This window comes from Oryx dammah, unplaced genomic scaffold, assembly GCF_014754425.2.
Source record: "Oryx dammah isolate SB20612 unplaced genomic scaffold, SCBI_Odam_1.1 HiC_scaffold_21, whole genome shotgun sequence".
In the NCBI taxonomy this organism is placed as follows: domain Eukaryota; kingdom Metazoa; phylum Chordata; class Mammalia; order Artiodactyla; family Bovidae; genus Oryx; species Oryx dammah.
In genome coordinates this window covers 29,837,999-29,862,222 of record NW_024070205.1, presented here as the reverse complement: position 1 = coordinate 29,862,222, position 24,224 = coordinate 29,837,999, and the positions used below count along the sequence as shown (strand labels likewise).

The 24,224-nt window shown below is 57.0% G+C and overlaps 2 protein-coding genes and 1 non-coding gene across 3 annotated transcripts; 2 read left to right on the top strand and 1 right to left on the bottom strand.

Moving 5' to 3' along the window:
* Positions 1-166: 166 nt before the first annotated feature.
* TMEM52 (transmembrane protein 52) lies at positions 167-7,163 on the top strand. Its single transcript, XM_040262823.1, has 6 exons — positions 167-265; positions 1,456-1,653; positions 1,740-1,783; positions 1,940-1,981; positions 2,616-2,794; positions 2,900-7,163. The coding sequence occupies exons 1-6, from the start codon at positions 167-169 to the stop codon at positions 3,076-3,078; spliced, it is 741 nt and encodes a 246-aa protein (XP_040118757.1). The 3' UTR covers positions 3,079-7,163.
* CALML6 (calmodulin like 6) lies at positions 3,926-24,144 on the bottom strand. Its single transcript, XM_040262822.1, is given in 7 exon segments — positions 3,926-3,939; positions 4,008-4,096; positions 4,188-4,291; positions 4,293-4,331; positions 4,403-4,581; positions 18,153-18,190; positions 24,047-24,144. Coding segments are annotated over 7 exon segments (561 nt in total).
* On the top strand, positions 17,308-17,411 carry LOC120880717. The gene has a single exon (XR_005725117.1). It is a non-coding gene; the product is annotated as a U6 spliceosomal RNA (small nuclear RNA).
* Positions 24,145-24,224: the final 80 nt, after the last annotated feature.

The following is a 24,224-nucleotide window of genomic DNA, read 5'->3' as shown; positions in this document are numbered from 1 at the left end:
CCCAGGTTCTGCAGCCAGATCAGGCCCCAGAGGAGTCCTCCCTGCAGGGCACTGCCCCACCTCCTCCTTGGGTAGGCCCCTCTCTTCTAAACGCTGGCCTGGTTCTTGGGGTTTAGAACCAGTGGGCCTTGGCACTTACTGGCCCAGGACCTGCCTGCACTCCTGCATGCTGGCTGCACTTCTGCCCATCCTTCTCCTTCCCACTCCTGAGCCAGGGGACTGGCTGGAGCATGGTGAGCTGGGGGCCATCATAGAGCCCGGAGGCGTAGGACAGTTTCAGGAGAGAGCCTGGGCAGAGATCATGCAACGGGCCTAGCAAGTGCAGACAAGATAGAGTCAAGCTGAGGAGGTGAAAATGAAAGTTGCTCAGTTGTGTCCGACTCTTTGCAACCCCATGGACTATACAGTCCATGGAATTCTCCAGGCCACAATACTGGAGTGGGTAGCCTTTCCCTTCTCCAGAGGATCTTCCCAACACAGGGATCGAAGCCAGGTCTCCCACATTGCAGGCAGATTCTTTACCAGCTGAGCCACAAAGGAAGCCCAAGAATACTGGAGTGGGTAGCCTATCCCTTTGCCAAAGGATCTTCCCTACCCAGGGATCGAACCAGGGTCTCCTGCATTGGAGGCGAATTCTTTACTAACTGAGCAACCAGGGAAGCCCAAGCAGAGGAGGCCCTGCCCTCAAACAGCTGCAGTCAGTTCCCCTCCAGGGGGTAGACGTTTGAGGACCGTGTCCTGATTGCAATGAAGAAAGACACGCAGGGCAGCTTCCTCTCCCTCCCTCCCCAGACAAGGCCCCTTGCCATGCAGACCAATTCCCTTAGCCTGACCACCCGACGGATGAGCAGAGGGCAGCGAGCAGCAAGCGTGCACAATTAATGTCGCTGAACTACTCTCTTCCCTGGTGGCTCAGACAGTAAAGCGTCTGCCTACAATGCAGGAGACCGGGTTTGATCCCTGGGTTGGGAAGATCCCCTGGAGAAGGAAACAGCAACCCACTCCAGTACTCTTGCCTGGAAAATCCCATGGACGGAGGATCCTGATACGCTACCGTCCATGGGGTCGCAAAGAGCCGGACACGACTGAGCAACTTCACTTTCACTTCACTTCACGCTCTTGGAACGCCCCAGCGTCTAGACTGCTGCAACCCTTATCTTGAGCCCCGGGGTGTGTGAGAGGCGTGGCCGCCACCCTCCAAGGCCACACCCAAGCACAACTGTCCATGGGACGCCTCCGTCCACCTTGAGCCCGACTTCAGGACGCCAAAGGGCAAGACTGTCCGCCACCCCGTGACCCTATGCTAAGAAACTGGATGGGACAGACCTGGTGAGAGGATCAAGGAGCGGGAATTGCGTGGGCGGGGCCCTGAAGTGGCCAAGGGCCTGCCCGTCGGGGGCGGGGCCTCTAGAGGGCGCCGGTGATCTTGGGGGGAGGGTGTGGGCGGGGACCTAGGCGTGGCTACAAGGCCAATCCTCCAATGGACGTAGTCTCGGGAGGGCGGGGTTTGCGCTGGCAGCGGCCCAGGGGCGTGGCCTTCATATAGCCGCCTGGCCTCGGGGCTGGCTACATCTGTCGCCTCTGAGCATGTTCTCCCGGGCGCCGGCCGACCGCGGGCTCCTGCTGCTGCCGCCACTCTTGCCGCTGCCGCAGGTGGGTTGCGGGGTGCTCGGCTCCAGCACCGCAGGGTGGGTCTGCGCTCGGCGCGCCCTGGCCTGGGCTCACCCGTGTCCCCGCAGGTGGCGCTGGGTTTCGTGGAAGGCAGCTGCGACCCCTCGGACCAGTAAGTCGGGGGCGGGGGAGCGGGGAGGAGGCGAGAAGGGTTGGGCGGAGGGAGGGAGCGGGGGTAGGGGGAACCCGGGATCCTCCCACGGGGAGGCCCGGGCGGGACGGTGGGCCTGGCCTTTCCCCACCGGCTCCAGGTGCCACCGTCCCACAGGTGCCCGCCCCAGGCCCGCTGGAGCAGCCTGTGGCACGTGGGGTAAGTGGAGGGCACGCACGCAGCTGGGTGCGACGGTCCTCCCCTGGGCCAGTCCCACCAGACCCCCACCCACTTGGCTCCACGGCTGAGGAGACACCAGCACTGTCCCCGTCCTGGGCTGCTGGCGGGAAGGTTCTGAGGCCCCCAGCAGCCGGGCAGACAGATCCCAGGTTCCTCCCCCAGTACCCAGGCAACATCCGGCATGGATCCTGCTTGAGTTCCTCATGGCTGGGGACACCCCTGGGCCCTTGACTGACTTCCCTTGGTAGCCCACTTCCCATTCCCTCATTCCTCATCCCTGTGGGAGGCCCCTTGAACATGGTCATTGGTCTGAGCATGGGACTCTGTAGCTGGCCTGGGGCAGTGTGTCCTGGGAAGGAACCCAAGGCCACTTGTGGCCAACCCTGGAGAGACAGCCAGGGCAGGCCCAGCAGCAGGAGGCTAGGCCGAGCCAGATCCTCAGGCCCAACTCTGGCCAGGAAGGAAGTGTCTGGCCTGGAGAGGCAGTCCTGGTTCTCTTTTATCCTGTGCATTGCCTTGTCTTGAGCAACTGGGCTGTGACTGCCCCCGGGGAACAGGTGCCCAGAGACCAGGGGGCAGTCCAGCGGTAGGGGTCTTGCTCCTCCCTGCCCAGGCTTATCCTGCTCACTGCCCTCCTGCTGCTGCTCTGTGGAGTCTCGGCCAGCTGTGTCCGATTCTGCCGCCTCCGGAAGCGTGCACACACGCAGCCACACCTGCCACCGGCACCTGAGCCTTGTGACCTGACAGCCATTCCTGTGGACAATGACAGCCCAGTACACAGCACTGTGACCTGTGAGTGCTGGCACACCTCTCCTGGTGGCCCACCTGTCTGCAGGGGTGGCAGGGGACCAGTGAGGGCCAGGCCCACCCCCACAAACCCATCTTGGGTCCCTGCAGCCTACAGTTCCGTGCAGTGCCCACTGGGTATGCAGCTACCCCTGCCCTTCGGGGAGCTGGATCTCGACTCCACGACCCCTCCGGCCTACAGCTTGTACGCCCCTGAGCCGCCGCCTTCCTATGAGGAGGCCGTCAAGATGATGAAGACCAGACAGGAGGAGCCACCCCCCTCCCTGTAACCCAGCCTTCCCTGGGGCCTCGTGCCTCGAGACCCCTCCAGGGCTCCAGAAGCCAGGCCCCAATGCCCAGCACCCCTAGCTGTGGCCCTGGTGCCCCGTAGTGGGGGCAGGAAAGCTTTCCCAAGCCTCCCAGTGCCACAGGCCACTCTGTGCTCACAGGGGACGGTGCAAGGGCACCCAGCCCATCCCCACCATCCTTTCCCCAGGAAGGCCAGCCATCCAGCACATTGCTGCAGCCCTCGACTCGTTGCTGTGTAACACTGGATAGCCAAGCTGACTGGCCCTGTGTTGGCCACACACACATGCTGTTACATCCAGCCCTGGCCCCTAGCCCAGCCCCACAGGCCCTCAGCCCAGAGGAGGCCCCAGAAGCCTAAGCCTCAGGGCTCAGGGCTTGCTGTGATGTCCCCAGCTTCTCAGAGAGAAAATAAAGTTTGTATCTAGGTGATCTCCGCACAGAGGAAAGGGCCCCGGGAGGGGCCTTTGAGCAGCACCTTCCAGGGCCAAGGGCAGGGTGTGCGGTCTTCGACCTAGGCCCAGCCTGGCCTTCCGACTGGCGTCCAGAGCCCAGGGCTGGGCTGTGGGCCGTGTCAGGTGTCCCACAGATGTGACAGGCCAAATGCCATGGTCGACTAAGGAGAACCCTCTACCTTCTCCAGACCCACAGCTTTGCAGCCCCTTCTTTCCAGCCTGGGGACAGTGACACACACATGAATCTGGCTGGAGCATTTATTGGCTGCAGAACTGGAGTGGGGTGGACAGTAGTGGGTAGTAGGCTTCTGCCAGTAGGCCTCCCTTGGCCCCAGCGGCTTCTCCTACTGAACCAGCTTGAAGGACTCCCCAGTCATCATGCCATGAACTCTGAGAACAGAGGGACAGGTCAGTAGGCCGACTGGCCTCCGGGCTCCTGGGGCCCATCCTCTGCTCACCCTCGTAGTCAAGGGTCCTGTCCCCATTCTCGTTGGCTTCCTTCATCATCTGCTCATTGAGGGGCTCACCTACGTTCATGAGCACGTACCTGCAGGGGCCCCCCTTGCACTGAGCAGCAGCCAGCAGGGCAACCACCTCCCCGGCCCCCTGCCCCACCCCCCGCCTGGCCTGGGCCCTGCTTGAGCATGTCCCAGTCAATGTAGCCCTTGGCCTCCTTGTCAAAGATGCACAAGACTGCCCTCAGCTCGCCCTCTTGGTTCTGAGCCTTCTCCCAGTACACCCCCCATCAGGGCCAGGAAGTTGCTGCAGTTGAAGAACTTTCTCTATGGGGAGCAAGCAGCCGGTGAGGGTGGTGCACAGGGGACCCCTGCCTGCCCTGGCTGTCCCTGTCGACCTCACTAATTCTGTCCACATCCTTGGCCATGGAGGCCAACTTGCTCTTGGTGGAGCTGATGCCCAGGAGACTCGTGAGCTGCTCCAGCTCATCCGTCTTCACCTGCCCTTTGCCCTCCTCGTCAAACATCTCAGAGACCCCCTTGTCATCCTTGATCTGCCCTGTGACAGGCACTCCATCTGTGGGGACACAGGCCCAGGCTCAGCAAGGGCTCCTCCACCCTCAGTCCAGGAGAGGCTGAAGAGCGTGGGACACGAGGCACACGGCGCTCGGCCCCAGCCCAGAACGGCCTTCAGACAAGGTGGCACAAGGGGCGGGTCTTGAAGGGAGAGCAGGATACCAGGGCCAGGGCTGGGGGTGAAGGAGCTGGGGCTGGGGCAGACCAGCCATGTGAGAGCAGTCGGGGCAGCAGTGGGTACCCAGTGAGACCGGGGGAGCACACCATGGACCAATGTGAGAGAAGTCTTCCCAGGGCCACAGAGTGAAAGCCCCAGCCTGCTCTGGCATCCCAGAGGATAGCCCAGTGCCTGGCCACCCCATCTTCCACCACCATGGCAGCTTTCAGAAAGGGCTGCTCCGACCTGGCCCCCCAGAGCAAGGGCAGCCCCAGTGGCTGGCAGGGCCTGGCCTTGGGGAATCTGTGCTTTTGTCCAGATTCACTGAACTTCTTCCTCAGGTTCCCAGAGACCCTCACATTTTCGGGCACAGCCCCAGCTGATCCCCACGCCTAGAGGCCTGCCCACCCTTTCCCGCGGGCGCTACCCCCAGTTCCCTCTGGACCACCCAGCCAGCCCACTGGGGCTCCGCCAGGCACCCATAGCAGGCTTGCCATGTCTGTGCCAGCTGAGAGGCCCCTGCACAGTGGCACACAAGCTGCTGTGGGTAGAGTTCAAGGGGTGGAAGGGACAGCTGAGTTTTAGCGGGGCCCAGCAGCCCAAGGTCCCAGGGGTCCCAGATTCCAAGAGCCTTTTATGGCCAGGAGATCCTCTCAGCCCTGTTTTGGGACAGGTGGCCCTTCCCCCATGTGGTCCATCATGGCCTGAGCAGCCCCTCACCCCAGAGCTCCCTCTGTGACCCTGGGTCCTAGCCAAGGCCCTCCTGGGCTGCAGCAAGAATGGACACTCTGTTCCAGGGCAGGTGAGGGGGCTGTTCCCCTTTCCCCATGCAGCCCCCTTCCCCCAAGGCTGCAGTGGGGCTGTCATCTTCTTGGTGAGGGTTCTTGCTGATGGCCTCCCTGGTCAGGTGACTCCCTTGCATCCCCAAGGACCTGGGGCCCAGCGTGGTACCAGCACTTTGCAGTCACCCTCTAAAGACAAGATCAATAAACAAATATATCAGGGACCCTCTCTGGCCACCCTGTCCAGAGGAGGCTGGGGGTCCAGAGTCTAAGGAGAAGACAACTGGCCATGAGCCAGGGGCAAGAGAGGGCAGGGCAGACAGTACCAGGGGGCCAGACTGGCCACAGAGAGGTCAAGCCAGGTTTCCCCTGGGCAGTCAGGGGCTATTCTCAGGGAAACCTGACCTCCCTCTCGCTCGGAACAGCAAAGCTGGCTCCCAGGGGAGCTCCATGGCCAAGTTGTTTAGTAACAAGATGCCACAGCAGCGCACAGCCATGCATGTGTGTGCTTGACCCTTAGACACACACACACTATGACCTGGGGCAGTGGCTCCGCCCCCCTGGACCTTGGGGCCCAGGTCCTCAGGCTCCCATCTACGCAGTGACCTACTGGCCTGGCCATGGCACTCGAAGGTGTGTGGCTCCAAACTGGGGCTAAAGGGTCTCTTCCCATCTCCCCTCCAGCTCCTGCCCCAGGAACAGTCATGGGCCCCCATTTCCCTTCATCACCTGCATGGCCCCCAGGGTCTCACAGGCAGACACACACCTGCCCTGGCCCTGTGACCACCTGACAAATCTGAGCAGGTGGGGTGTATCCTGTCCCCTGCCGGCCTGGCTGGCCTGCCAGAGTATGGAAACCACAGGGACACTGCCCGCTGAGGCCCAGGATAGCTGCTGAGGCCGCAAGATTTGTGCTGACGGAGACAAAATGGCTCCAGCAGGCTCCAGGCCAGCGGCCCTGGGCTGAGATGGAGAAGAAGCCGGCTGTGGCCCCCCCACCTTTGTCCTGCTGCTGCTGCTACTGCTAAGTGGCTTCAGTCATGTCTGACTCTGTGAGACCCCATAGACAGCAGCCCACCAGGCTCCCTGTCCTTGGGATTCTCCAGGCAAGAACACTGGAGTGGGTTGCCATTTCCTTCTCCAATGCATGAAAGTGAAAAGTGAAAGTGAGGTCGCTCAGTCGTGTCCGGCTCTTCGTGACCCCATGGACTGCAGCCCACCAGGCTCCTCTGCCCATGGGATTCTCCAGGCAAGAGTACTGGAGTGGGGTGCCATTGCCTTCTCCACCTTCATCCTAGCTGCTCCCGATGATGGCTTTCGGCTGTGTGATGGTGAGAAGGACTTTCCCACTGCTCCCTTCAAAAATTACCAAGCCATTTCAAGGAAACTGGTCCCATCTATATTTCTGGACCAGAGTGGGGATGCAACACAATGATGGTGGGAGTGGGGGGACAAGGGCCTGTAGAGAAAGAGGCCTGAGGGTCAGTTTTTGCACCCAATAGCCAGGCTGCAAGGCTAGGTGTTTTCCCAAACACTCATCTAGGTGCGGCTGTTTTTTCATATATGTATTGATTACTGTGGTGAAATTTGCCTAAAATATTACTCAAAAAAGAGAACTAACATATATTGATCATCTATTATGAACCACAGTCTTTCTGTTTGTTCTTTTTTGTATTATTTGTGGTACAAAGCCTATAACATAAGATTAACCATCTTAACTGTTTTGGGGGCTTCCCTAGTAGCTCAGTCAGTAAAGAATCAGCCTGCAATTTGAGAGACCTTGGTTCGATCCCTGCGTAGGGAAGATCCCCTGGAGAAGGAAATGACAACCCACTCCAGTATTTTTGCCTGGCAAATCCTATGAACAGAGAAGCCTGGCAGGTTACAGTCCATGGGGTCACAAAGAGTCGGACACAACTGAGTGACTGAATCACCACACCATGGTTGTATCACTTAACTGCAAGTGTGCAGATCAGTAGCATGAACTACACTGGCCTTGTTAGGCAGCAGACCTCCAGGACCTTTTCATCTTCCCAAACCCAAATTCTGTCTCCACTAAACACTCACTTCCCATCCCACTCCCTGCATGACACCCACTCTTCTTTCTGTGTGTGGATATGACCCCTCTGGAGACCTCTTATAAGTGACATGAGACAGGATCTGTCCTTTTGTGTCTGGCTTGCTTCACCCAGCATCGTGTCCTCTATGTTCATCCATCTTTTCATGAAGGTAGCTCAGTCGTGTCCAACTCTTTGCAACCCCATGGACTGTAGCCTACCATGCTCCTCTGTCCATGGGATTCTCCAGGCAAGAATACTGGAGTGGGTTGCCATTTCCTTAGCAGGTGTCAATATTTCCTTCTTAAGGTTGAGTAATGTTTCAATGGATGGGTTGAATGCATTTTGTTTATCCAACAATCCATGGACATTTAGGTTGCTTCCATCTCTTCGCTACTGTGAATACTTCTGCAGTGAACATGGGAGTCATGAGGGGTTTATTCCAAGGTGATTAATGTTTAAATCTATAGATTTTAAGTAAAGCAGATGACCCTAATAATGTGGAAGGCCTTAAGGGGAAAATCTGAGGTCTCAGGCAAGAAGGAACCCTCTGCACACCACCTCTGGCCTGGAGCTCCTCCTTGGGTCTCTAGGTACTGGACAAGCCATAAGCACATGAACCAATTCCTTAAAATAAGTTGGTCTCCCTCCCTCCCTCCCACTCTATCCCATTAGTCTGTTTCTTTGCAGAACCCTTACCAATTCAGTGACCAGGAGCGGGGACCCAGGAAGGCCAGAGCAGTGTGCTCCCTGTACCCAGGTGTCTGAGCACAGGTGCTGGGGCAGCTCCCCCACTTCAGGGCACACGGTGTGTTCTCTGGACAGAGCGCATGGTGTGTGCTCTTCTCCAAAGAGAAGAGCTACACTTGCACACTGAAAACCCAGGCCAGAGGAGGGGAAAGGCTGCGTGTGCAGCAGGGAGACATCAGGCCCTCCCTCAGAGCCCCCTCCTCTCACATAGTGCAGACCAGTCACCTGCTCCCAGACAAGAGACCCACAGGTGCTGCCACCCCATCCGTCTGGGGTGGCCGCTGGTACAGACTTGGCTCACCAGAAACTGTGGTCCCACACGGGACTCTGAAGGGTGCTCACTCCAGAGCCTATGGCTGGCCCAAGGCTTCTTACAGGACAGCTGGACCTGACCTCTAACACAGAGCCTGTACCCCAGACCCCACCTTGGGATCAGCTTCTGGAGGACCAGGTTGCAACCAGATGAGCTTTGGAGATGAGTCCCTTGCTGCCCAGCTGCCACGAGGTGCTGGGAGTAGGGACTGTCCCTGCGGTAGGTCACACGGGACAGAGTGGGGGAAAGGCCCCATAATTGCAGCTGAGACAGCTGAGGACAAGTTGGGCCTGACGTAGGTGGATGAAGGGACCTGGTGGCCCTGCTGGCAGGAGGCAGGTGAGCACATCTAGGCCTGGGGGCTCCCTCTAGGGTCTGGAGCATAAGCTGGGGGTGGGGGGCACAGGGCTTCTCAGACCCCTCCACTCTTCCCCACAGCCTTGGCCTGAGCTTCACTCAGCCAGCCTGTGGCTGCTGCATGGGGGCTGTCACCCTGGGCTCTGCTGAAGCCCCCAGTCTCCTCGCCCATGGGTGATAGCTGCACCGTGACAGTTTCCCCAGGTCCTGGTGAACTGAGGCCCCTGCTCAGCCCAGCTCTAGGAATGCCCCCTCCATCCTGTCTTACTTCCTTCACCCCCAAGGAAAGCTTGCCTCCCCTCGTCCTGATCCCTTATCACACGGCCTGCTTGGGGGCTGCCCAGCCTGGACAAGGGGTGCCAAAGAAACTCCAAACCCAGACCACCAACCACAGATGGAAGAGGGATGCAAGCATAAGATCCAGTAGTGTTCAGGAAATGGCCAGTGCCAGTGACTGAGATTAAAATATAATGTAAAACACAATAACCACTAAAATGACAGAAATAGGTTGTGTGACTTCCACATCTGAGGAAGGAAAAAAGACTAAAGAAAATGTAACGTACCTCGTAGAACACAGGCAGGGAGAAAGAAGCATAAGAAAGCAGTGTAATGGGAACTTCGCTGGTGGTCCAGTGGCTAGGACTGCACTCTCTCTGTCAAGTGTCTGGGTTTGATCCCTGGTCGGGGAACTAAGATCCCCACACATCACAACCAAAAATAAAAATAAGAGAAAGGCAGCATAGCTAGGAAGCAAGAAGTAAGATAATAAAGGTAAACCCAGGTGGGGGCAAGGATGAGGAACTGGAGGAAGGCAGTCAATTATAAGAAAAGTAAAGTACTAGAGATGTACAACATGATAAATGTAATCAATTTTCTGTATGTTATGTATGAAAGTTGTTAAGAGAGAAAATCCTAAGTTCTCATCACAAGGAAAAAAGCTTTCTTCTATTTCTTTAGTTTTGTGTCTATATGAGATGATGGATGCTCACTAAACTCATTGTGGTGACAGTTCATGAGGCTGTTGTTGTCCAATCGCTCAGTTGTGTCCGACTCTGCTACCCCATGGACTGCAGCACACCAGGCTTTCCTGTCCTTCATTATCTTCCTGAGTTTGTTCAAACTCTTGTCCATTGAGTCAATGATGCTAGCCACCATCTCATCCTCTGTCACCCCCTTCTCCTCCTGCCCACAGTCTTTCCCAGCACCAGGGTCTTTTCCAGTGAGTCAGCTCTTCACATCAGGTGGCCAAAGGATTGGAGCTTCAGCTTCAGCATCAGTCCTTCCAATGAATATTCAGGACTGATTTCCTTTAGGATTGACTGGTTTGATCTTCTTGAAGTCCAAGGGACACTCAAGAATCTTCTCTAGCACCACAGTTTGAAAGCATCAATTCTTCGGGGCTCAGCTTCTTTATGGTCCAACTCTCATATCCACACATAACTATTGGAAAAATCATAGCTTTGACTACACAGACGTTTGGTGACAAAATGTCTCTGCTTTTTAATACACTGTCTAGGTTTGTCATTGCTTTTCTTCCAAGGAGCAAGTGTCTTTTAACCTTATGGCTGTAGTCAGAGTCTGCAGTGATTTTGGAGCCAAAGAAAATAAAGTCTGTCACGGATTTTATGTTCCCATTTTTTCTCCATCTATTTGCCATTAAGTGATGGGACTGGATGCCATGATCTTCGTTTTTTGAATGCTGAGTTTTAAGCCAGCTTTTTCACTCTCCTCTTTCACTCTCATCAAGAGGCTCTTTTGTTTCTCCTTGCTTTCTGCCGTTAGGGTGGTGTCATCTTTATATCTGATGTATGTACATCAAATCGTTATGCTGCACATGTTAAACTTAAACAGTGCTGTATGTGTGTCAATTATACTTCAATAAAATTGGAAGAATAAACAAAGTAAACCCAGCCACCTAACAGAGTTCCCAGGGGCCAAAGCTGGAAACATGAGCAAGAAAATAACCAAGTCATATTGGGTTATAACCACCAAAGTGTATGGTAAATACCATTGTGCCTCAGAGCCAACCATCAACAGAGAGAAGAGGCCGTCCACAGGATGGGAGAGGATACTAGCAAACCATACATCTGATATGGGATTAATACTCAGAAAATGCAAAGAACTACTATCACTCAACACAACAATAACCTAATTCAAACAATGGGCAAAGAGCCTGAACAGACCTTTCTCCAAAGGAGACAGACAGCCAACCAGCCCAAGACAAGATGCTCAACATCCCTGATCATCAGGGAGCACAAATTAACAGCACAGCCAGATAGCACTTCACACCATCAGGACTGCTACTATCAAAAACCAGAAAACAAGACGTGTTGGTGAGGACATAGAGAAACTGGAATCCTTGAGCACAGCTGGTGGGAATGTAGAATGGTGGAAGGTCCTACAGAGGTGCCTCCAAAGAAAAGTAAACAGAAGCTCCACGTGATGCAGCAATTCCATTTCTGGGCCTTTTCACCCAAGAATCAAAAGCAGGGTCTCAAAAGTATTTGCATACCCATATTCATAGCAGCATTATTCCATTTAAAACAATCGCCACTTAAAAGGCGATTGATTTGCCTACCTGGATAAAAAGCCCAGATGCTCCCTCCCTGTCCACAGACACAGTCTACTGAAAGGCCAGCCCCCGCGGGCTCCCAGCACCCTCTCTGCTGGGCATGTCCCAGGAGCCCCAGCCCTTCTGCACCCAGCACTTCACACACTGGATGGGTCTGGGGTCATAACCTCAAGATATCCTTTCCTAGAAATCCTGCTTTGCTCTAAAATTCCATCATTTGTTGATCCACAAAGAAATCTCAGCACTAAAGATCAGCCTCAAACTGACCACATTCTCTGACCGCCGATTTCCACCAATTATCTTTTTAAAAATATTTATTTGGCTGCACTGGGTCTTTGTTGCGGCATTCGGGACCGTTTTAGTCGCAGCATGTGAACTCTTAGTTATGGCATGTGGGTTCTAGTTCCCTGACCAGAGATGGAACGGGGCCCCCTGCATTGGGAGCTTGGAGTCTTAGGCACTGGACCACCTGGGAAGTCCCTCCACCAATTTCTAAGACCAGAGGAGGAAATTCTCTGGTGGTTGGGCAGTTAATAAGACTCTGTTCTTCCACTGCAGGAGGTGAGGGTTCGATCCCTGGTCGGGGAACTAAGGTCCCACAAGTCCGGGGAGCAGCCAAAAAATACCGAAATAAAACAGAAACACAGGAAACAGTTAACAGCTGAAAGGGCTTGTTTCCGCGAAGAGCGGGCGGGGCGCGCTGAGAGATAATAGCCCCGAAAACTAAGGACGGTTTTAGCAAAATCACAGGCGGATCTGGAAACAGGTTAAGTGGCCCTCCAGAGTTCTTCGTGGGAAATGCTAAACCGCCAGCCCACTCTGGAGGGCGGAGTCCGGAGGAGAGTCGCTCAAGCCCGCTCCTGACACTCCTCCCTGTAGTTGCCCGGTCTTCGGCCCCGCCCGGGCCCCTTCCCAGCCCCGGCCCCGACACTCGGCCCCGCCCCGCCCCTCGTTCCTCCACTAGGCCCCGCCCCGGCCCTTCCACCGGACCAGCCCCATCCCCAGCCCGGAAGCTGCGCCTGGGGCGTCCACTCCGCGCGTGTGCACCAGGCGGCGCTCGCGCACCGCGGGAAGCCTGGACTGGGCGAGCCGCTGGGCGGGCACCGGCGTTTGAGGGCGGCCCTCCTGGGTTTGGAGCTGGGCGGGGTCGCCTTCCCCGGCCTCTGGCCGGCCTCTCTCCATCCCTCCTTTCAAAACCCTGCACTCATTCTTCGATTCCCTCAATTGTGAGCACAAAGACAGGCATAAGTACAACCCAGCTTGTGGCAGGTCGGGGGAGGGGGGAGGTCAGAGTGCCGACTGAGGAATTGGAGCCACCGCTCACCACCTTTACTCAAGGGCAGGGGGTGGGCCCTGGACCGTGTGGTCCTGAGAGCCTGGCCAGCCGTGCTCGGGAGCTGGGGCCCACTGCTCAGCTCAGCCACCAGGTGTGGCCGGCCCCTGCTTTGCCCAGGCTCCGGGGGCTCCCAGCTAACCCTGACAGCCCTGTGTCCCCTCTCCCCTGAGGGTTCAGGGCGCTCCAACGTTCTGAGGGCTCTTCCTTGTCCTCTTAAGTCAATGGAAGAGCCTCAGACCTCTCTGGTTCCAGGGGGCCCAGCGGCCAGAGGGCCGTAGGAATCTGGAGGTCCGTCCCACACGGAGGGGATGCTGATGCTGGAGGAAGTGAACTCTGCCCACAGAGCCTGGGGGCAACCCCCGAGAGGGCAGCACCCATCAGCATTGGCAGACAGGGTCCCCCTGCCAAGGGTGAGGCTTGCATGGCCCTGTCCTCAGCAGTGCCCCTGGTGGTGCCCAATGGGGATGACCCACCGCCCCTTGCACTTGCATTCTCTCTGGGGCTTCATCTCCACGGTCTGTTTCAGAGGGAGTGTCCACCCAATGCAAGGCCTTACCCCTATGGCCACCAGGGGCTCCTGGAGGGACAATAGGACAGGACAGACAAGTCCTTAGAAGTGATCCTCAGGCTGAGCCACCCCCTGGCACCCCAGAGCAGGCCTGGGCACGAGCACCAGGCATCTGCCCAGGGGAACGTAGCAGGAGCCTGGCAGGTCCCAGATGGACGTCACTGCGAGAGCTCCAGGGCCCTGGCTCCAGGCAGCGCTACCACCCCCGATGTGCCATGGAGGCCTGCTGGTTTCCAAAACACCCAGTGCCTGCAGGCCTGGCCGCCCCAGGAGGGCCAGCCCAGGGGGCCAGCATGCACTCCATGCTTAGCCTTCACTCCTATGGCCTGGGGTCCCAGCCCACCACTTCCTCTTTCTTCTCCCTGGGTCCCATGCCTGCCAGCCTCCAAGACCACCGCCCTGGGACTCTGCCAAGCTCCAGGGTCACTGGCCTCACACCTGCCTCTCATTGCCCCTTGCAGGCACAGCTTGCATCACCTCCCAGGTGACCGGTGGGCTGGCCTCAGGGACAGGATTCTTGACAAACAGCCCTCAGGCCCCAAAGGCCCTCTTAAAGGGAGGAGAGCCGCATCCTCAGGATGAAAAGCCCTCTGCTGAGGACCGCAGGGCTGAGGCTCCGGGGGCCTGGATGGCCCTGCAGGGGTCAGATATCTCCCTCCCCCATGCCTGCCCCCGAACACATGCAGTGGTGCCCAGCCCAAGTGTAACGTGCCCTCCTGACTAGGAGCAGAGCCTGGTGGTGGAGGGCAGATGAGGGTGAAGAGTACAGCACCCAGCGAGCACCCCCCCACTTGCTGTCCAGCTGTCCACTTGCTGCCCCCCCCCCCACTTGCTGGCCCAGGCCACATCGAACTGCATCGAACACCCCCCAGCTACCCAGGAGCCTACCCCTGCCTCGGAAGGTGGCCTTGGGTCTCTGGGTGCTGGGGCTGCCCCCTGGGTCCTAGCAAGCTCTCCCTGGGCAGTTCCATTGGCCTCCCAGGCTGGACTCATGCCAGGGGTGAGGGGCAGCTGGCCCAGGGAGGGGGATGGGAAGGGGAGAAAGTGGAGACCAGAGAGGGGTAGTCCTGCTCCAGGCTGAAGAGTGTCCCCAGGTGCCCAATGGGAGTAAGGGGGCCTCCAGAGAGCCAGACCCTGCCTGTGCGGCCAATGGCTGGCTGTGCTGCCTTTACCCCTGCCAGCTCCAAGCCCTGCTCAGACTGCGGAGGGATCTCCGCTGCCCAGGGAAAGCCCTGAACCGGTGAATATGGACCTGCTGCCAAGAAGTGGAAGAGGGCAGTGTGGGGGTGGGGCAAGTGACAAGAAGGGCCCCTGCCTTCCTTCTGAGGTGCCCCCAGGCCCAGGATTCATGGCCTCTCCCTTGACTATAGCTCTGTCCTGGCTCCTGGCTGTGTTCACACATATCCCCCTAGGCCAGCTCTGGACCCTGTAGCTCCCACGGGACCCCACCCCATGCTGGTCCCTGCTGCCCTGACCACATAAATCTGTTGTCCGCAAAGTTCCCGCCTCTCTCTGGGATTCTCCTACTTCTCTTCTTCCTACTCTCCCCCTGGGGGGCATTGGCAGCCCCAGACATCCTTGGCTACCTCGACTCCTCCATGGCCCCTCAGTGGCCCGTGCATGGCTCTCCAAACCCACTGCAGGCCTGCTTCTCAGCCAACATCTACAGCATCTTAGGCTGAAAAGGCCCAGGGCACAGCACTCCTCCCTTCTGGCCCACCAGGACTGCCCACCCAGTTGTCCTTCATCCTCTCAGCTCTCTGTCCAGCCGTGAGGACAGACACCCTAGTGTCACCCCTGACTCTTCTGTGCCCCCATCCTTGAACAAGCCACATCACTCCAGACTTGGCCCTGTCCAGCTTCCCCAGACCGCTGCGCTGCCCGCTTCAGGCTCACCTGCCCCACAACAGCTGTGGGGGTGCACCACTGCTCAGAATCACCTGGTGGTCCCCATCTCCCAACAGGACCTGCCCTCCTCACTACCACAGGACCTGAGCAAGCTGACCACTGCCCAGGGCTAAAGGACTGAGCTACCATCATGGCCTCCTCCCAGAGCTTATATTTTTAAGAAGCATTGGAAAAGGAAATGGCAACCCACTCCAGTGTTCTTGCCTGGAGAATCCCAGGGAAGGGGGAGCCTGGTGGGCTGCTGTCTATGGGGTCACACAGAGTCGGACACGACTGAAGTGACTTAGCAGCAGCAGCAGCAGCTGATAAATGCCAATGGTGCTTTTTTTTTTTTTTGCCTCTGAGGAAAAGCCACTCCTCAATTTCATACAGAATTGCAAGGGACCCTGAGTAGCCAAAATGATCTTTAAAAAGAAGACCAGAGTTGGAGGACTCAAACTCCCAAACTTAAAACTTATTACAAAGCTACAGTGATCTTAACAATGTGGTACTACTATAAAGACAGACATAGAGACCAATGGACTAGGACAAAGAGCCCAGAAATAAACCCTCACATGTTTAGTCAAATGGTTTTTGACATGGACGTCAAGGTCATTAAATGGGGAAAGGACAGCTTTTCAACAAATGGTGTTGGGAAAACGGAATATTCACATGAAAAAAGAATGAATTTCAGAACTTCCCTAGTGGTCCAGTGGTTAAGACTCTGTGCTTCCAGTGCAGGGATTATGGGTCTGATCCCTGGTCAGAGAAGTAAGACCCCACATGCTGAGAAGCATGGCCAAATAAAGGGAAAGACTAAGAATGAATTTGAACCCCTACCTCACACCATATACAAAAATTAACTCAAAGTGGATGAGACCTAAACTTAAGGGTCAAAACTAGGAATAGATCTTCATTAACTTATATTTGGCAATGGTTTCTTAGATATAACATCAAAAACACAAGCAAAAAAGGAAAAAAATAAATTGGACTTCAGCAAAACTAAAAACTTTTGTGCATAAAGGACACTACCAATAGAGTGAAAAAAACAATTGACAGAATGGGAAAAAATATTTGCAAAATTACATATTTTGTAACCCTAATAAGGATCTCATGTCCAGAATATACAGAGAATGCATGCAACTCAACAACAAGCACAACAAAAAACAAGTTTAAAAAAGGGTAAAGGACTTAAATAGATATTTCTCCGAAGAAGAAGACATTCAAATGGCCAGTTAGCACATTCAAAAGATGCTTGTCTCTAGTCACAAAGGAAATGCAAATCAAACCACAATGAGATATCACTTCACACCATCTAGAATGGCTAGAATCAAAAAGGCATATAGTAACAACTCTTGGTGTGGACGTGGAGTGGTCACAGCCCTTGTGCACTTCCGGTGGAAATGTAATATAGCTCAGCTGCTGTGGAAAGCCATTCGATGGCTAAATATAGTTACTGTATGACCCTACAATCCCACTCCCAGGTAAATACCCAAGAGAACTGGGAACAGGTGTTCAAACAAAAATGTGTACACGAATGTTCACAGCAGCGCTATTCACCACAACCAGAAGCAGGAAACAGCCCAAATGGCCACCAGCGGATGACTGGATACACTGGGCAATGTGTCCACCCAGTGGGTCATGCAGCCATCAAAAGGAATGAAGCACCAACACCTGCTCCAACATGGATGAGCCTTGAGAACACAGCACTCGGTGAGAGAAGCCAGACACAGAAGGACACACGTTGCGTGAATGCTATATGGTTCCACTTGTGTGAAGTATTAATACATAGAACTGGCAAATCCATGGAGACAGGAGACTTGTGGTTGTGGGGGACTGGGGGCAGGGCACAGGGAGGGACTGCTTAATGGTGAAGACCATGTTCTCTAAATGGATGCAGGGGGTGGCTGCACAATGAGGAACCTGCTAAATGAACTGAACTGTATATATCAGAAGAGTTTAGTGCATACTAATCCTGGAACAGTGCAGAGAAGATTAGCATGGCCCCTGGGCAAGGGTGACATGCAAATTCGAGACACGTTCCTTATTTTTTTAAAAAGGGGGTTTAATGGTAAATTTCACATTAAGTGTGTTCTACCAGGATTCAAAACCAAAGTAGCTCATGAGGCAGAACCTCTCTGGGGGAACTTTGAGTCCCCAGGAGCTCCTGAGGCATCTCCCTTCGGACAGGAATGTGGGCTGCCCTACAAGATGGACTTCCTGGTAGAGACCCCTCCCTGAGCTGGGGAGCCAGAGTGGAAACCCTGGCTTCTGGCCATGGGCTGGGTCTCTGCTCCCTCTCATGGAGGGGCAGCATGGTGGGGGTCTTCTGTTGGAAAGGACAGTCCCTCCAGGGCAGGACCTGAGACAAGGCTGTGGGGCAGTCAGGACAGTGACCAGGGTGTAGGCCCAGAGGGTAAGGCCCTTCCTGCCAGGCATCGGGCGCAAAGCTCTACCACTGTGTCAATCCTGGGTGGGCTGGCAGATGTGGTATGGCACTTGGTGACGAGATATGGCAGGTAACATGGTGTGGCCAGTGTTGTGTGGCATGATGTGGCATGGAGCCCTGTCCATGGTCATGGGGTCTGGGGGGGCAGGGCAGCTCTGGGCCCGTGTGGCCTTGAGGATTTCCTGTCCCTTCCCCTCTGCTCAGTGGCTGCCCACCTGCTGGAAGAGGCCCTGCGTGGCTTCTCTGGATCACGTGACTTCAGGATGGGGTGAGAGGGCCCTGTGGAGTACAGGGTCACAGGCACCCTCGGGCTTGAACCGGTGCCGCAAGTGCAAGCTGTTTACCTGGCAGGTGCTGGCGGAGCTGAGTCCCAGGGCACCACCTGCGGAGAGAGGAACCCCAGAACAGCTGGGCACCCTCCCCCAGTCAGGGCCAGGCAGAGGGAGGCGAGGGGAGCTGGAGACAGGGTGAACCCGGTGGCCCTGACAGCAGACTCCCACTTCCCCGGAATGGTTTCCCCTGCCACCGCCCCCTGCGCTCCTGTCTGCAGCAGGAACTGGGAGCCAGGCAGTCTGCGGGCCGCTCCCCTCTAGGGGCAGTCAAGCTTGGGCTTGAGCCAGGGTCGGCCCACCTGGGTATGTGCTGCCAGGCCAGCTAGGGGCCTGTCCCAGCTTCTCGGCCTCAGGGACCCCTCTCTGAGCCTGGCCAGGCCTCTAGATGGCACCTGAGGACAGGAGGCTTGCCAGGCTGGGGAGAAGGGTGGGGGCCCGGAAGGAGTCTGGGGGCTCAGAGCCCTAAGGCATCTCTGGGGCAGAGGCTGCCTCTGAGCCACCACACCTCCTCACCGCGCTCGGGCCTCCCAGTCCACTAGGCTCCCGTGGCCTACCCTCCCACACTGGACACTGAGGCCTCCTTCTCCTCTCACCTCTCTGGTGCCTGCCTGGGCTCCCCTCTCTCATCTGTTTGGGTGCTGGGGCCTGTGTGTGCTCCACTCCAACCCTGGGGCTCTTTCAGGATCTCACAGTCTCTGCTGCAACCCCTGGTTTGAATTCTTCTCTCCTGGTTTCAGAATTCCCATCCTGGCCCAGGGTGTGCTAAGGCGTTTCTGGCAGCCGTGGTCCAGGGCTGGGCGGGTGACTGCCCAGCCTTCTGCAGGCAGCTGGGGAAGCTCCAGTGCAGAAGAATCGAGGCCTCCCTGCCGAGGGTGCCGCCCAGACCGGGGAGGAAACAGGACTAGGGGCTGGGCCGACAGGAGCACACCCGTGATGCCTGCCAGGGAGGCCCTGGAGATAGCCTCGGGGGTGTGGGGGTGGGGGAGGGCGAGCAGGGGAGGCGAGAGCCTGCCCAGCCTGTCCCTCCAGGCTCTGCCCCCAGCATCCGGTTTCAGGATGGAGCAGGCCAGAGGCTGGGGCTGCCTGGCCTCTGCCAGGAACCTGGGCCTTGTGGGCCTTGAACCCCCGCCCCCGGCCCTCCCGCGATGGCTTGGTTGATGAGTGTCTCAGCTGTTGCCCAAACCCTGCTTTTTTCCCTGTGTTTTCCTCTGTCCACCAGCCCTCCGCCTGCTGGTGACAGCATTCGCTTTTTCTCGGTGTGCATGTTGTCCCAAGAGGGCCAGGGGCCCTCCATCCCCTGCCTCCAGGGCCATATGAAATCTGAGTGAGGCCTTTCAGGGCCTTTCTGGGGTCCACGCAGTGGCATTGCAGAGCCTCTGGAGCACATGGCTGCTTAGCTGGGTGGTGGGGAGGCAGCCCCAGCAGACACCCCCACTCCAAGCAGGAGGCCCTGCTCCGGAGGTGGAGCCCAGCAGGAGCCTCCCTGAGCCTAGCTGAGCTTGAAGCTCAGGGTCTGAGCCTCTTTCCAGATAGGCTATTTGAGCTTCTGCCTCTTCCTACCCTGAGTCCTGGCTGATCCAACTCTCGCATGTGTTGTTTGCATACCTGTGGGTGCACACATTTCTGGGGGGATGTGTGGGGATTATACCCCCACTCATGGTTGCATCTTGCTTCCTGAGTATTCAACCAAAGACATCTCCCTCCACAAATGATACTGAAGAGACCCTTGTGAGGTTTGCTGTGGCCCCAGAGCCATCTGTGGGGCCAGGATTTCCAACCCCACAAGCGCAGGCCCAGGTTGACTGGATGCAGCTGCTATGGGGACAACCAAGGAGGAGGGTGGGCTCTCCTGTTCCGCTTCCCCAGGGAAGGCAGCGTGGGCATCTGCTGGAGCTGATGGTCTGCACTGCCCCTGGGTCTCAGCCCCCCAGGACAGCCCCCTCTGGGAGTGGCAAGAAGGCCACTGGGGCCTTCCCTAGGATGTCTGCTCCAGAACTTGGAAGGGGGCATGCCTCTGAGATGCAGTTGCCCAGCCAAGAGCAAGCCACCCACACCCATGGTGCCCCGCTCCAGGTGGCACTTCCCAATTCCCCACTGCCCCCCATGTTTTGGTGCCCCCCACCAGGGATGTCTGGTTTTTTAGCAAAGGGAGTTGATGAGGAGGGTCCCAGGCTCAGAGGTCAGGTCACAAGAGGCAAGGAGAAGGGGCAAGTCCTGCCGTGGGAGAGGAAGGGCTGCTTCCACTGCCCAGGAGAAGGGTCCAAGGGTGCTCCAAGATCTGCTGGCAGCCAAAGGGCAATGACCAGCCCTTCCCCAAGGCCGATGAGGTGCAGTCAGCCCACCGTGTCAGCCTTCTGGGTGCACTGCCCATGACCTGGTCCATTCTATGCCCACCTTGGGCTTCAACCCTTCCCTGGGGCCTTGGCACTCATGCGGCTCACTCCCTGTCTACTGTTGGGTCTGCTTGACTGTCCCTTCCCACCGTCCACCCCACATAAAACTGCCCCCTGCTCTCTGCACACCCTTCTGCAGACCCATCCCACATCATGCCATCCTGGCACCCAGTGGGTGCTCCCCTTGGTGAGTTCAGCTAGAGAGGGGCGGGAGCTGCCTTCCCACCTGACCCTGTTCTGCTAGCAGCCCCCACCTCTGCACACCAGCAGGATCTAATTAGGCTTCTTCTGGATTACCTACATTCCACCCCCTCCCCCTACAGCCTGTCCTCATCTTCTGTCTTCCAGAGCTGGGAGGCAGGGTCAGGCCTCAGCTTGCTTACTGGAGGACAAGACAGACCCAGTGGGAGATGCCCCTGTAGCCCTGGACCTGCAAAGCCAGGCTTGGAGCTGGGCCCCTGCCCCACCGGGGGCAGTCTGGTCGTGTACACGGATTGTTTGAATAATTCAGATTTTAAAAGACCTACTTTCCTGTCAGACCATTTCCTGCTGGAGAGCAGATGGGGCCAGGGCATCTGAATTATGCATTCGTGCTCCCCAGGTTTTAGTGGAGCTGGGCTCTGAGCCAGGCACTGGGGCCCAGCTGGCCTGGCCCTTGCCGGATACGGCTGACCGGGTGTGGCAGTGGACTCGGGACCACAGGCTAGGCTCTAAGCCACTTATCAAGAGAGAGGGAGGGAGTGTCTCCGGGAAGTCAGGAGAAGCCTGGCCTCCTGGCTGGGCATGAGCTCTCCAAGAGGGGCCCCGGTTTATGCCCCACTGAGAAGGGCTGGGTGGGGGCCCCAAAATGCAAGAGGCCAGTGCAGCAGGAATGGAGGGAGGGCGAGGAGGGCAGGGTCCCCAGAGCATCCTGTAGACCCCTGGGGTCTCAGGGACACTGAGAGCTGATCAAAGCCCAGGACATGTATCTTCAGGGCCACAGGGCCCTGCTGCCTGGGGGCTCTGAGGCCTGTGTGCTTCAGATGGAGATGAGACCGGGCAGGGAATTTGGGAATGAGGGCCCTGTGGCCCCGTCCCCTCCCTGCTGCCTTCCCCTCAACTTTGCCCCTCACACCTGGTCCATAAACACATAAACAGGGCTCTAGGCCCTGGCCAAAGGGCAAGTTCCAGGGAAGGCCCTGCCACACCCTGCAGACCTACAGATTATCCAGGGGCAAGAGGGCTGCACCCCAAAACTTCAGACAGCTGGGGCAGTCACTGGCCTGGTGTTCTGATGCGTGGCCTTGATGTTCCTGAGGAAGGGCCTGATCAGGCTGATGGTGGCCTGAGACAGGGGAGCCCTGGGTCTGCCCTCAGATGGGCATGCAGGGACCCAGGCTGACAGGATGGGAGTTTTCCTGCCATCCCCACAGCAGCACAGAGTGGGCTCCGTAGAGACCACTTACCTCGCTGCCCAGTTCCTTCTGCTGTCTCCCCCCCAATCCTTCTCGCTCTCCCCCTCCTCCGGCCACCACCCCTTTCTCCTCCGCCTCTCCCTTCCCTGCCTCTCCTCTCTACTTTTAAGTCCCTGGACTTAGGTGAGCATAGAGGTTGGGACAGCATGAGCCCCACTGGACTCTCCGGGATGTCCCTCTCTGATCCCGTCTGGGGCCTTGGGACCCATCTGCCAAGGCATGTGGGATCTTAGTTCACTAACCGGGGATCAGACTAGGCTCTTAGCAGTGAAAGCTCAGAGTCCCAATCACTGGGCCACCTGATAATTCTGTTTACTTTTTATTTTTAATATTTATCTAGTTATTGCAGCATGCCAGATCTTCAGCTGAGGCATGTAAACTCCCAGTTCCAGCATGTGGGATCTAGTTCCCTGACCAGGGATTGAACCTGTGCCCCTGCATTGGGAGTGTGGAGTCCTAGCTACTGGACCACCAGGAAATAACTTTTTTTTCCCTCTCCTCCTCTTGAGCAGTGGGCAGTGCTGCTGTTTCCTCTCCCCAGCCCTTGTCCTGGACACAGTGACCACTCCATTCTGATTCTCTCCGCTCCCCCACTCCCCACCCCATCCTCACTCTGAGTCATGTCCCCCTCACCTGGAACGCAGCATGTTGCCCACACCCCTTCCCCCACTCATCAGCACCTCTGGAGGTCCCTCTGTGTGCCCCCCGCCCTTGTACACAGGTGGAGCAGTGGGCAAGGGAGTCCAGCCCTGTTTTCAGCAGGTGAGCAGGGCAAGAAGCAAGCAGCCTGGGCATGAACCACATGAGGTCATGGGAGCCAGAGTAGCACTGGGGGGCTGGGGCAGGCTGCTCTGCTTAGGGGACTTCAGGTTATGGGGGAGCCCCTCACAGGCAGGTAGAGCCACAAAAGACCAAAGGCCAGAGCATGGAATGTGGAGACTGAGTGTTTAAGGAGCAGAGAGGAGCCAGATGCTGGGCAGTGAGGAGGATGGAACAGAAGGGCAATAAGAGCTGCCAGTGGTTTGAAGCAGAGAAGCAATCCTGCTGATGTTCAGTTCTGGTTCAGCTGAGCAGGGTGGACATCTCTGCTTTGGTCAGCACCCAGACGAGGCGGTGGTGAGCATGGAAGATTTGTTACCCGGTGAGGGGGTGGTCTGTGTGTGTACATATACATGTATGCTTGTACATGCACATGTTCCTTAGTCCGCTGTTGGGGACCAGAAGCAATGGCACTCCAGGAGCAGCAAGCACAGCCCATGCTTGAATGTAGGCTTCTAAATACCTGCTCCACCAGAAGGAAACAGGGCCCCTTGGAGAACAGGTTAGATCAAGGCTAGGGCAGGGAGGACCTGAGACAAGCCTGGAGCTTCTTGTGCCAGAAATTGAGGAAGGACTCCAAGGAAAGTGGAGACATGTCTGTGTGCTGGTAGGATGAATCAGTGTGTGTGTGTGTGGAGGGGGGGAGACGACAAGGGGCACAGCCCCAGAGTGGGTGGGAAGGCATGGGCTCCAAGCTGGGGTCCAGGGCCACCCTAGACAGACAGGCTCATACACAAAAGGAAACAATCTGCTGCAGCTGTGAAAGAGGCTGGGGAGGGAGGGTCTACAGGGCGCCTTGAGGTTTATGGGGCCAATTGCATTGCTTGGGTGTTCTGCTGTGCAGGCCAGGGGGAGGAGAGGGCAGCACAGGGAGGGCTGCAGGCAGGGAGCTGATGTGGTTGCAAGGAGGTGATTAGGGTGGGGACCCCAGGCTCTTGCAGTGAAGGACGTTGTTGGAACTGGAGAGGCAGAGGTCAGATGGAAAGGTAACATCCAGGAAGGGTCTGAGGACACCGGAGACTGCTGGCTGCTCACAGCTGACCTCCTTCCCCCTCCCCCACCAGGAGGTCTTTGATTCTCAGCTCCCTGGCAAACTCAGCCGCCCGCATTTGCAGGAGCAGACTGTCTGTCCCTACTGTCAGTCATTCTCGTTCTCGTGGTCACACCTCCATGCTCAGGTGGCCATTCCAGACAGAACCTTGACTACCGAAGTCACACTGCCTGCACCTGCCCAGCTCACTGGAGCCCCACGGGCACCTCTGAGGACAGCCCTGACCCTGGGCTGCAGGAGGTCCACTCCGCAGGCAGGCTGAAGCCAGGAGTCCCTGGGGCCGACATAGCGTGGGTGTGGGTCAGCATGGGCTGGGGGTATGTATGCTCGTGTGCGTGCCGGGTGCAGAATGCAGATGTGGAGCGCC

What these genes read in the sequence shown, in the direction of transcription:
- TMEM52 (XM_040262823.1), top strand. Translation starts at nt 167, where the DNA reads ATGCTGGCTGCACTTCTGCCCATCCTTCTCCTTCCCACTCCTGAGCCA. An exon ending in CACTCTTGCCGCTGCCGCAG is followed by an intron (nt 1,654 to 1,739) that starts GTGGGTTGCGGG and finishes GTGTCCCCGCAG; the next exon opens with GTGGCGCTGGGTTTCGTGGA. An exon ending in AGCTGCGACCCCTCGGACCA is followed by an intron (nt 1,784 to 1,939) that starts GTAAGTCGGGGG and finishes ACCGTCCCACAG; the next exon opens with GTGCCCGCCCCAGGCCCGCT.